The 13,451-nt window shown below is 44.7% G+C and overlaps 1 protein-coding gene across 1 annotated transcript in view; it reads left to right on the forward strand.

Annotated features, from left to right (window-relative positions):
* Positions 1-12,600, forward strand: part of LOC142768269 (uncharacterized) — a 43,015-nt gene extending 30,415 nt beyond the window's left edge. Inside the window, exons 5-10 of the mRNA XM_075870223.1 lie at positions 6,573-6,639; positions 7,970-8,049; positions 8,695-8,777; positions 10,152-10,304; positions 11,527-11,668; positions 12,499-12,600. Coding sequence (XP_075726338.1) covers positions 6,573-6,639; positions 7,970-8,049; positions 8,695-8,777; positions 10,152-10,304; positions 11,527-11,668; positions 12,499-12,600 — 627 coding nt within the window. The remainder of the gene's footprint in view (positions 1-6,572; positions 6,640-7,969; positions 8,050-8,694; positions 8,778-10,151; positions 10,305-11,526; positions 11,669-12,498) is intronic.
* Positions 12,601-13,451: the final 851 nt, after the last annotated feature.

Raw genomic sequence — 13,451 nt, forward strand, 5'->3', positions numbered from 1 at the left:
AAGGGAGCATACGATAGCGTGGTTCAAGAGGAATTGTGGGGAATACTGGACACACTAGGCGTGCAACATGTAGTGACTAATCTTTTAAAGGGCATCTATAAAGGTAACAAGGTAGTTATAAAGTGGGAAAAACAGGTATTCAAGCCTGCAGAGGTAAAACGGGGGCTTAGGCTGGGGTACCCCCCTGTCACCCTTATTATTCATGATGTACCTACAAGGGTTAGAGGCAAAATTAGAGGGAAATGGACTGGGCTTCAACCTCTCTTCAGTCAAACAAGGAAAACTTATTGACCAGGCACTACCAGCATTAATGTACGCAGATGATATAGTGCTAATGGCCAACAACAAGGAAGATTTGCAGAGATTGATGGACATCTGCGGTAATGAAGGAGATAGGTTAGATTTTAGATTCAGTAAGGAAAAATCAGCAGTCATGATTTTCAATGACAACGAAGGTAGTGAGCTTAGAATACAGGAGGTCACGCTAGAGATAACAGATAAATACAAATATCTGGGCGTATGGATTAGCAATGGGACCGAGTACCTGAGGGAACACGAAATATACGTGACGACTAAAGGTAGCAGGAATGCAGCAGTGATGAAAAATAGGGCACTGTGGAATTACAATAGGTATGATGTTGTGAGAGGAATATGGAAAGGGGTCATGGTTCCTTGGCTGACGTTCGGGAATGCGATCTTGTGCATGAGATCAGAAGCTCAAGCAAGATTAGAAATTGAGCAACGTGGAATTGGTAGGCTTGCTTTAGGAGCTCACGGGAATACACCAAATCAGGGAGTACAAGGTGATATGGGATGGACATCATTTGAGGGCAGGGAAGCTAGCAGCAAGATAAAATTTGAGAAGCGATTGAGAGAAATGGGGGAGGAGCGTTGGGCTAGGAAGGTATTCAGCTACTTGTACATGAAGAATGTCGACACAAAATGGAGGAAGCGAACCAGGAAGTTGACTGGTAAATACTTAGAAAACAGCACGTGGCCAAACCAAAAAGAACTATCGGTTAAAAAGAAAGTGAAGGAAACGGAGACTGACATGTGGAGAATGGGCATGATTAAGAAGTCCGCCCTAGAGATCTATCAAACTTTTAAGCAGAAAATGCCAAGGAAAGGATCTATGATAATACTTGGGGTAGTTCTCTACTGTTTGAGGCTAGGACGGGAGTACTGCGAACCAAGACATATCGGGCCAAATACGAAGGGGTAGACACAGTATGCAGTGCGTGTGGAGAGGAAGAAGAAACTGCCGAACACTCGATAATGTTCTGTAAAGGGCTTCACCCTATAGTTCAGGATGATGGCGCAGTGTTTTTCAAAGCACTGGGGTTTAGGGACCGGGAGGGCAAAATAGACTTTAAGCGGGTAGACGTAACTAGAAGGAGGTTATGTGATTGGTGGCTAAAGTCAAGGAACGAGTGAAAATTAAACTCTTCACTGCAAAGTACGAAACCTCAAAGTCACTTTTTAAGGAAAAAAATATAGTTTTTGGTTCATTAAGTTCATTTGGTTCATTAAGCTTGGTGGCGCTAGCCACCACCCGATCTAAATGGTACAGCCATAGCCATCCATCCATCCATGCACGCGCTATTACACTAAGAAAGCCGCGCATTAGAAGAAAAAAAGTGCTCAAGGTCACGAGGCGCGGTAGTTTTTTGCCCTGCCACCCCTCCCTGCAGCTTCTAGCGCTTTCGTCAGGACGAGAAAAGATATAATGTGGCATGCGACAAACCTTCGTAACTCCACTCGCACTGGACGGATTCTTAAAGATTTTTCCCCGTTGAATACGTGAGGCAATAAGCTCTTCTAGTGAATTCACTCCTTGGTTACTTGACAAAGTGTTACATGGCCCCTCTAACGCATTTCGTTCGACAGGTGTCACGACGAAAACGAGTCCATTCGGCGACGATAGCGCGCGCTGGTCCAATCTACCGTGTGCGTGTTTGTGTGCGTGCGTGTGTATGGAACAAAACATATGAATAAGTATGCACTTAGCGATTGAAAGGTGCACTAGGAGCCGGATTTCACTATCGCGTTCAAGTCTAGTAGGCGAAGCTGAAGGGTCCCCCAATTTTTCTAGTTCACTATAATGGTGCCTACGGTTACACGATGGAAACAGCGCGAACGCTGGTTCATTTAGCCGAAGTTGTCGGCATGGTCCCAGTGGCGAGTGCGGCAAGTTATGACGGACCATCCTGCAGATGTCGCTCAACTTGCTAATAAGTTGAAGCGACGACATCAATAAAAAGTGGCAGGTTGAAAGTGGCGCGAAAGTGGCAGGTTGAAGTGAGTGAGGAACTAAGTTCCGCGAGTTAAACATCGGGAGATGGACGCAGAAGGACGACAATGCCGATCTTTAAAGCAGGCAGTGAACGCCTAGCGTTAGACTTCGGTAGTGGTTTCGGAAACTCCCGAAACGGTGGTACTGAGTGCTTGCAGTAGGGCACAATCGACTACCCATATTCATTCAGTTGGCAAGCTGTGCTTCAGATACAAGCATGACCAAGTGTAACAAGCTCTTGCTTCCATAACCAGCCCTAGTCGATGTGTGCAACGGCCAACTTTCTTGCAACACCACTGCCGTTTTTATAATTTAACTATGTATAAAAAATGCAGAGTTCAAGTATAATTTGGATCCAGGCACTTTGCAATGAAAGTCGTGCATACTACCAGGGCCACAGATATAGTTTCGAAATAATGAAGTATTTGACATAAAGTGGGGTTTCTCTACGTCGAGGCGACACTGCACCTAATGTCACTCGCAATAAACACGCGTGATGAGGTTCTACTAAATGTTTCCACCGTAATTAAAACAACAATGTCCTTACTTCTCTTTTTTTTTTCAGATTATTTAGGCAATCTCCAGAAGCACGTAGGCCTGATCTTAGAAAAATCTAGTCTGCCATCGGAACAGCAAGTCACCGATCTTGGCAGCTGTAAGTGCAATAAATTTAGCGACTCCGCAAGAAATCATTCGAATGCGTTCTATCGCGCCATGCTGATGCGGTCCTGATGGCAAATAATATTTAGGGCTATCCCTACACTCTTAAACGAAAAAATGTTGTAGTACTTGCTAAGTTTGGTTTACTAAGTACTTGTCACATATGTTACTAACTGTAGTAAGCTTATATATATTGCCTCAATAACCTCGAATGCATCCCCGTGCTACTGAATAGGTTGTTAGACGCTCGTAGTAATAACCTGTAAGGTATGTTTAACGAGTTCATTAAATGTATACGTGCATGACGTAAAGTTACTAACAGTGCGCAAAACGTGGTATTCGTTGCAACCTTCAAGCGTTTGCTAACGTGGGTATTAAAATGTTCGTAAAAAGTCAATAATGGCCCAAGAAGGCTAGTAACAGCTGCTGTTACTGACATTTTGCTCGAGGTTACAAGCTTTTTACAAATTTTTTTAACGGTGTACAGCTAGGAGATTGTAATACTTGTCTATACCCACGAAAAGGAAAGTGTCTTTTAGTACAGCAAGAAATAGAAGAAAAAAAATACCCTCGATAAACAAATCAGTGCGAATCACTTACTCCTTGCCTACTTCTAAGTGGTGGCATAAAATTGAATGTCGCATGCATACGTGACCTTTGTAAAGTCGGCCACAAAATATTATGGGCCACGCAAGCATCGGCCGATATGGCCTTTCGTGCCATATGCTGTTGAACTGCCTGCTAAATAACTGCCTGCCGTCTTGCCTGAATTCGTTTATTCATTAATTGATGAATCGATTTGCCAGCAGCTCTCTTTGGCACGCATCTCGGTCATTCGGTGGTCTACAGTATGCACTCTATACCAAGTAGAATGCATCAGTTACATGAATATACACGAAATGCTAACGTGCACCAATTTCAGCGTTCACCTATCATGTCAAACAGATCAGAACAAAGGGCGGCTTTTAGCTTTGCCGGCTCTACAAGTGATGGTAGCCTCAGTGACGCTATCGCGTAGCCACTATAGTCCAAGCAGTTAAACTTCGGTGGAAGCAAACAGAATGTATGAGGGAGCCTTTACAACTCCGCACCGAACGATACGGAACAGAGAATGACGTGTGGTACAAAGAAGAGGGAGCACTCGACATATTCGTCTCACATACGCGTTAATTTACCTTCCATGCAGTCTGCAAGGACGCCGCTCAAGTAAGTATGGCCGTCAAAATCGGTGTGCACCTTTTTTCTCTTACCGCTTACTACAGGGGCCAGGGTCGTCTATTAAGGGCAGTGGCGTAGTATGAAGGTGCTACATCGGGCGCGTGCCGCTCCCCCATACTTTTTTGGTCGCCACAGCATACATAGCACAAAATAACCATTTGCCAGCCCACCCATTCCCCTTCAGATTAAGGAGGTGTCCCCTGCCCGAAAGTTTGACCGCAACGATTCCTATCTCCCCACAGCATTGCTGGAGCCCGACGGAAAACAAACTTGCCAATTCGTACGCAATCCTGAAAGTCCAGCGGTGACGTGCACCTCACAGCACCCTGCTTTTGGTACCTGGTGTTTCGCGAGCAAAGGTGTGAAGTGAACAGCTCTCGGAAGTCAACATAAGGAGCCCTCTTCAGTCCAACGCTGGCCAACACTCCCTACAAGCACACATTGTTGCCACAACGACGAAGAAACGTTTGCAACATTACAGAAATAATTCGCCACACTCGGACAACGATGGGACCAACTAGGATTATCAGTCATTACAATCCCATCGATTGGTGCATCTAGGGCCCACGATCATTCAGACATAGTCAGCCAACTCTATAGCCGACTTTGGCCACCATTTGTTTGAACATAGCCAGCATGAGACCGTTTCGATAACACGCGAGTAAACACAGTGCGCAACGACACCTGTCATCCATTTAGCGCTCCCAACTATAGTATTTAGCAGTAACGCGAAGATACTATTTTGCTTGAATTCGAGCTTTTTTTGTAATTGCCGTCATGAAGAAAAAATGAACGTACGTCATCAAGACATACTGCATGTAAGTACCAAAAGATACATCAGTATACGCGTGATTTTTTAGCATGGTGGAGAAGTATTTTTACGACGCGCATAACATCTATCTATCTATCTATCTATCTATCTATCTATCTATCTATCTATCTATCTATCTATCTATCTATCTATCTATCTATCTATCTATCTATCTATCTATCTATCTATCTATCTATCTATCTATCTATCTATCTATCTATCTATCTATCTATCTATCTATCTATCTATCTATCTATCTATCTATCTATCTGTCTGTCTGTCTGTCTGTCTATCTATCTATCTATCTATCTATCTATCTATCTATCTATCTATCTATCTATCTATCTATCTATCTATCTATCTATCTATCTATCTATCTATCTATCTATCTATCTATCTATCTATCTATCTATCTATCTATCTATCTATCTATTTATCTATATATCTATCTACCTATCGATAGATCGAGTGAACGAAAAAGGCAAATAACTGAACAGCGTTACTACAAATATTTTTTCTTAACCTTGCAGGACAACAGCGTGCCCCAGGGAGAACGCACTAAATTCGACACCTGCGCCACTGCGTGCGCCGACCTTCTGACGGTATATTACCGGAATCTCTATAGACCTTTTCTAAAATGGTTCCTTGGGCGCCACCATAATCATTTTTTGGGCTGCGCAGATTGTGACCCCCCAAAAACGCACTGTGGATGCTGTGCCTTTAGCCTTTGTACTCCCGCGTCCAGACAATCATGATGGCGTTTCTTCCTCTCCTGTGAAAAGGTGTATTCCTGCCACTTATTATTTGTGCAGTGCGTTTAAGCAAGTGCCTCCTTCTCACTTAGATAGTGCACAACTACAACGGCACATTTGGTGGCCATACAGTGCACTGCTAGTCACGAGCCAGTATACGAGCCACTGAATTTACGGCCCGCCTATTGTGAAACACTGCCTAACTATACTATTTTTTCTCTAGCTAGGAATTTCCTTCACCGTTTACCTATGCCTACGTGTCAAATGCCTCACTTTAGAACGTTATATCAACTATACAATTTAGGAAGCATTTACAAGACTAAACGTCTTGACCTTTTGTGTACCTTTCCTAATACGTTAAACTAAAATGTTAGTAGCAAGCTACTTGAACTGCAAGGCGGGCATGTTGAATACATGTGCTCCATGACTTAATAGCACGTGTCACGTGGATATTCGCACAGATATACCGTATATTAGAGATGATGGCAGCAAGCCCTCACATGTAACCCCAACCTCTGGGGACTTTAACTCTTAGGCGACAGGTTCAATTTCATGTAATGGTGGCAGGGCAGAATGCTTAAACACCACGTCACTCAACACGTAGGCAGAAGTCACATATAGGCACGAGGCTGATCGACTGAACTGAAATCGTCCACTTCCGTTTGCTACGCCAGCTTTATAGAGGCGTGTTATATCCGGAGTTCATGTACTATTATATCGCCCTTCGACCGCAACACGCACCGCACAAATGCATTATTCTTAGTCATTTACCATGCTGCGTTGCCCATATTAGCGCAGCCTATGAACACTGTACAAGTGTTGGCTTCGAATGCTGCAGGCCGTGAAAGATGCAGAGCACGAGGTCATGCCTCAGCTTCAGAAGACTGTGGAAGAGTACAACAGAGGTGCGTAGCCAGGTGTTCTCTTGTGGGTTTGGTTTTTTTTAATGAGAATAATTTGCATGTTATGCATTCTCTAAAAGTGTAAATCTTGTGAATTAGGTTCGGGATGGTAGAGATGTGATAGGTGAGAAAGAATTAGAGGTGGCTCTAGGCCATTAGCTTGGTGTCTGGAAATGGCACTCGTACCTCGGTGCTTGTATTCCCTCGTATATTCCGAAAGTGGTTCTCAGAGGCCACATAGAACGATGCGCGTGGTTGATATCTCTGCCGCCAGGTGTCGCAATGATCCCAGCTGCTCACAAAAAGAATCTGCTTCAATGAACGCGTTGAACTAGATTCCGCTAATTATCGGAATAGTTACTTGGCCCTGTATATTCTCGTACTTAGTATATGTACCCAGTATTACTTTTGACTTGAACCCGCACCATCGATTGCCTGTCTGTTTTATTTGAACAGCGGAGGTGTATAAGCTTGGCGTAAGGTGTCTGCGCAATCCGAAAACACGCTTGCCTGCAGCGATGACACCGCTGCGCGATGCGGTGGGAAATTGGTGCAGCTGCTGTGACGTCACGTGCGACCACCACTTAGGCGCACCTAGCGTTGCAACACTCGCTATCTCTCGCACGTAACTTCAATTCACACCACGCGATTTACTACGCCGATAGCTACTCGCCTCACGGCTGAAAGAAGGCGGGGGCGGAATTCAATGCAATTGGTTGCGGCCGGAGCGTGCGCCCCGATCATCGAACGACATGTGAGACCCAGTCATCTGACATCAGCAGACCGGAAACATCGCGACTCTTCGCGTTAATAAAAGCACTACACATAACGTAACGTCGAGAGGCGTTACATCCAAGCCTCAGCCCCGTGACAGCTGATCACGTGACCTGGTCCCACCAGAACAACGAGACAAGTGCGTAGTGTAGGTAACCGACTGAATTCGAAGAATAGTGCTGCCTAGCCACACTTGGTAATAAAAAATCAACACCTCTAGCAAAAGCTTGGCGTTACTAGCAAAATGAGCTAGATCAAACACTATCGCCACTGTCGGTTACAGGACTGCGCCCCTTCTACAAGCTGCGCACGTATTTTTAATGGCATCGCCTGAATATGGGAAAACCAGAAGAGCGTACTCGATCGGACGTATTTGGAAGAGAAACATGATTTTCAGTCATTATTGCTCGTGACACTAAACTTCATGAAACGATTTCCCAGCAATTTCATAGAAAGCGTGCGAGACTAACTTGTTCTTTTTTTTTTTGGCGTGACACGAAGGTGACCTTGAGCCTCGATTGATCGTCGTTGTATCGTTATTCTCGGCAACTGTTTTCAGGCGGAGCCGCTTTCAGGGAGCTTACCCCAGGCACCATCTGGAACACCAACAGACAGAAGTTAGACATATTATACACCGAAGTAAGCATGCCATCCGTTGCTCCTTTAAGCCAGCTGTACGCCATGCCCTCTTGTGCAGAACACGGCTCAGAGTGGCCGCGCTCAGCGGGGCGGCAGTCCATCTGGAACGTATGCGCTAAATGACCTAGATATACGAGACGTACCTTGCGTCCTCGGCTGCAACACTGGAGCAAACCACTCTTGCTTTGTTGTAGTACACAGCAAGTACAGCGTAGTGTGGCACAGTCGCACTTCTGTGAACCTGCGCCGCTTCATTTCGATGCGCTGCCGAGAAGGATGACGTGACACTCCACGGGACGCTGCCATTGCACTGCCACGCTGAGCCGAGTTCAGTTAGGAGCCTGTACAGCAAGGTGCACCCCACGCAATACGCTTTGCATTTACAATGGCGCATCTTTATTTAGTAATGCTGTTAACCCTCACTTGAGGGCCATTACAGAAAGGATTAAGTATAGAGGTCCACAAAATTACATAAATATTTGAAGAGCATTCGTAAGAAAAATTGTGCAACATATAGCACACTTGTATATGACACACAGTTACATGATTTTCACTCATAACATTTGCAACGTGCGTGACATGCAACGCCAAAACGCTACTGCAATCACGTGGATATCAACAGGGGTAAACTATGTTCTACCCCAGGTCAATTCGAAAGACTTTCCCGCCATATCCGACTACGGAATCCTCTCCTTTCTCAATCCTTACGGCGACATCTTCGAGAGAGGGTGAGTTGCAGCGCTTGAAAGCCGAAGCAAGTTGTGCGTCCGGTCATGTCATGTATCTCTAGCAATAGACTGCGTGGACCAATTTCAGTGTATAAAACAATGTGGCAGGAATGGCAAGGCAAGAGAAAGGCACACTAGGCAGGCTTTAAGCCATACCATTTACCAGCGATACTTGTAGCTGGGCGTGTTCGTGCAAACTGAGGAGGAGACTGGAGCACGAAGACACGGACACATGAAAAGGATGGGGCGAGTACTGTGTCCGTCTGTGCCAATGTCATAGTTCGAGCTCTGCTTCCCTCGTCAGCAATGATCATGCTCATTGCAATCGGGAACGAATGAATGTTGTCCATCTACGCACGATCTCTCACAGTACTGGCATTCATCACCTCGGGATTATTATGGTAATGACTCGGGAAGAGCACATCTGAACCTCAAGAGCTCGGGGCCACGTTACCTGGGCAGAAACACCAATTACGTACGTTATGCATAGCGGAGTGGCACGTCGCCATCGACCCTGGCTCTTGCAGGTGGTCATGCTGGTAAGATAGCGAGAACGGCAAAGCGACGGGTCGCAGTTTGCCATCCAGTGGCGATTGTCAGCGCATTGATTGCTTACATGTTGGCTAAGCTTCTTCCAATACGGCTGGATACCTTTTAATGTTGAATACCGTTTTCTAAACAATATTAAGCTAACCTTGATGTTTGCGAGTGTCATCTAAGTTGCAAGCATCGCGCCGTCATAGCAGCATAATTAAAATTATGACGTCATAGGTAACAATATCACGTTGCGCAATATATGTCATAGTCGCGCATCCTTACTACCAGCCCAACTGAGTCCGCTACAAGGCAAAAGCATCTACACGATGTTACGCCAATGAGCCCGTTGCTGTGCTTGCCGAGGCCTCGTTACACTCGCAAACTTCTTAATCTCATTGGCCCATCTAACTGTATCTTCCCCTCCCCTCTGTGCATAATTTTTAACTTATTTTGAACTCCAGTCAGTCTCTCGTAAAGACCAGCGGTTATCTTGCCTATGCCCATGCACATTTCTTCTTTATTTCGACTAAAATGACCTTAACTCCCATATGTTCGCCGACCTACCCTGCTTTCTTCTAGCCACTTGAAGTTACATCTATATCTTTTTTCGATTCTTCCCTGAGTCGCCCTTCATTTAAGTTTAACCCAATTTGTAAGCCTCCAGATTCCTGAAAAACCATAGGGAAATTTTATACCCAACATGGCTCTGCATATACGTCGATTAACAATTTTAATTGATTCTGTCTGTATTTCTTTTCAGTAAACTAATTCTTCCTGTTGGCCACACTTCCGACACTTCATTGTGAATGTTCTGCGCTCATTCTTTTTTCGCCACAGCCTTGGCTTCGGTAGCAACGTGTGCATCGCCGCGTTCATACTGCAAGTGGTGGTGACGCTCAGCTTCGCCGTAGGCACCTGGGCACACGACCCCGAGATACCGCCCAACAAGCGGGGCTTCGTCTCCAACCAGAGTGGCATCACTCTCGTCGTGTACGTTGTCCCAGTTACATTTCTGTTATTTTCCCTACTAGAATCTAATGCAGGTCAAGCGTTAAATGGATGTAACCGTGGCAAGACTGACTTTAACTCATTGCGATTGTATTGCAGAACAAAAAATATGTATAAGGTGCTTCAAAGCAACGTTGCCTTGCGCGTGCCTCGTAGTGTCAGGAACTCGCCAAGTGCATGTCATTCTCGTCATAACTTGTGAATGGCTGCAAGGTCACTTGCGAAAAAATAGGCTGGGATTTCAGTGACGTCGCTTTACGCATTGCTTCAAGCATCACTGTGAAAACATGCGTCGGTGTTAAAATTCAACAAACATGCAGGCACTGATGTATACTCTTATGTCTATCTTGAAACAATGGCTATCGGCGGATTGAGATGTAACTTATAAGTGACCCGCCTTAGCAATCGCCTTCACCGGATCTTTTCTTTGCTGATCATTAACTAACTGATATGAGTGGCGTCATCCCGTCACGTCACCTAAATCACCTGCTCATCAAAATTTCATGAAAATTTCTATACCTACAGTGTTCAATCAATATATGTGGCCCCTAGTTAGAAGCTTTGCACCTTCAAATCTCACCCATTATGCCATATCTTCAACAATTGGTATTTTAGAAACCAAAATGTAACATGAATACTCAATGGTTCAGCTGTTTAATGAGTTACCGCATCAATAATAACAATGCATATATTGGCACACTATCCTGTACTGGTGCAATAAAAACATGCTGAAGTTACTTGAGTACCACTGAAAACAGCTGATTTTCACCTGTGTATGCACCAAAGTGATAGCACGTAAGCTTTACAGCATTTGACGAAACGTTTGTACAATGTGAATGTGGTTCATGACTTGATGAAGTTTTCCTTCGTTTTTTTCCCTACTTTTACCAAGACCTTAACCAGAAAAGCCTCTGCTAAAGTTCACAACAACGTTCGTCCTGACGTGTGATCGCTGTATGCCATTGCAAAGAGCGGTAGTGCTGTGAAGGTATCAGCGGCATAGCCAGGGGGTGGTAAACCAGGCCCGTGCCCCCCCCCCCTCCCCGAATGTTTTTTTTTCTTTTTTGTCATGGCATACAGAGCTAAAAATTGTCATTTGAAGACACCCCCTCCCCCCTTAGCTTGTACCCGAAAAAATTTTCTGCCTTCACCCCTGGTAGGTCTACACAGTTTCACCTGTCAATGATGGTCTATACGCGTGCAGTGCGTCATTCTTCATGTGGCTCTTCACGACCATCATGGTTCCCTCGTCCATCTTGTACATGATGAGCGGAGTCATCGCGTCGAAGTACCTCTGCGACCCGTACCAGAACGGCGACGCCCAGGGCTTCGAGATTCTGGACAACGTGAGTGCATGTTGCCAGCGCACTCAAATCTCTTCGAAGTGGACGCCTCTCGATTGTCACTTCCGTTTTATTACGATGTCGTTAAAAGCTCGTAAATCACGTAACCTAATTATTGGAAAGTTTGCTTTATATACTGGCGTGGGTCGGTCGTGAATCACCTGTACTCTTTTGAAGGGGCAGAATCTACCGCATAGCGGATTGTCGCGTTTTGCTATTGTCCCCTTTATGGTTAAATCGCCCAATCCAACCAACCAATGTGGCTTATGTAGGGGCGCGAGTGCTAACCCGAAGGTCGCGTGATCGAATCTCGGCGGCGTTTTCGACAGTGACAGCTGCATTTTCGATGGAAGCGAAAATGCTTAGGCCAGTGTACTGAGATCTGCGTGCACCGTAAATATTCCCTGGTGGTCGAAATTGCCAGAACCCTCCACTACGGCGTCTCTCATAATCATGGCGTGCTTTTGGGATGTTAAATCCAATATATTAATAAATATAGTAGCCACTGCATGCCACTTATTGGCAGCTTGAAAACCCCATCATGCTTCACATAATTGGCGGTTTAGACGATGGACATTCAGTACGCAATTTGCAACACTTGGTATTTCTGCCTAATTTAAATAGCAATGCATAATTATTATTTTTGAATGAAAAAAAATGAATCGGAATACACACGTGTGCACACAGCTCTATTTCTGCTATATTATATTATTCAAACAGAATAATCACACAACAAAGCAGCGCATTCTCATAGCAGTTACATTTGTTATTTTTGTGCTTGTTTGTCTTCAAACGGTAGCCCGGTTTGGATCATGCTGTTTACATACTTGCAGGTGACAGCATCGTTGTACGTCAAAGGCAAATGGGATCCAACCGAAAACAGCGACTACGAACTGTACAACACAACTTACAAGCCGGGACAAGTGATCGTGTAAAAAAAAAAAAAACATTTCTTTCGTTTCTCCGTTCAGCGGTGCTTGCATTTGCATAGAAGCGCGCCGAAACTATATACGGGCTAACTAGTGGTCGCAGTCGTAGGGTAATCCACTACGAATGATGCACAGAACGCGGAAAACAGATACGGCTGACTGTAAAGAAAGGGCTGCACGGATTTGGATCAAAGCAGAACTTTTTTTTCTTTTTTCAGGATACGGCAATTAAATTTCCAGACCAAGGATTTCGCGGTCAAGTACCCCTTTCTGACCGTCAATGAAACTTGCGATTCGGGGCCGTAGTCAGGCTTTCGCATTTTGAAATTTCCAGTACGCTCTATTAGTTTAAGTTTGAAAATGATAAGTTCGCGTGAAACCAGTTTTAGTTCTGGTGAATCTGAGGACCACACATTATAACGAGAATATTTAGGACAATCGCATGCGATTTTGGAGAAAAAAACTTGGCGTGCCGCGGAGCTCCTCTTCTCTCGATTATTCGTATGAGTCAAGGAAACAAATTTAGTCTAATTAGTGCATATGTGTATTAAAGTTTACTGGTTATTAATAAACTATTGTTTACAAATGATCACCAGAGAAGAATCGTTCTTGCTGCATACGGGTACGAACAGTATAGTGACTTAACTACTGTAAACTAATTTCCGTTCATAAACGCATGTTATTGCCTGTAGGCATCTCACTAGTTGACCATGCACGTCAGTTTCAGCCAAATATTTTATCTGGTCATGTCTTCATACCTTAAAGATGCGGGCGAGGCCGAAGCGTTTCCGCTTATGCACATGTGCCTTTACTGGCGGGCTGTCTCGGCTTTTCGCAACACATAAAAATGGTATGCC

The sequence above is a fragment of the Rhipicephalus microplus genome, chromosome 8 (genome assembly GCF_043290135.1).
Source record: "Rhipicephalus microplus isolate Deutch F79 chromosome 8, USDA_Rmic, whole genome shotgun sequence".
NCBI classification, from domain to species: domain Eukaryota; kingdom Metazoa; phylum Arthropoda; class Arachnida; order Ixodida; family Ixodidae; genus Rhipicephalus; species Rhipicephalus microplus.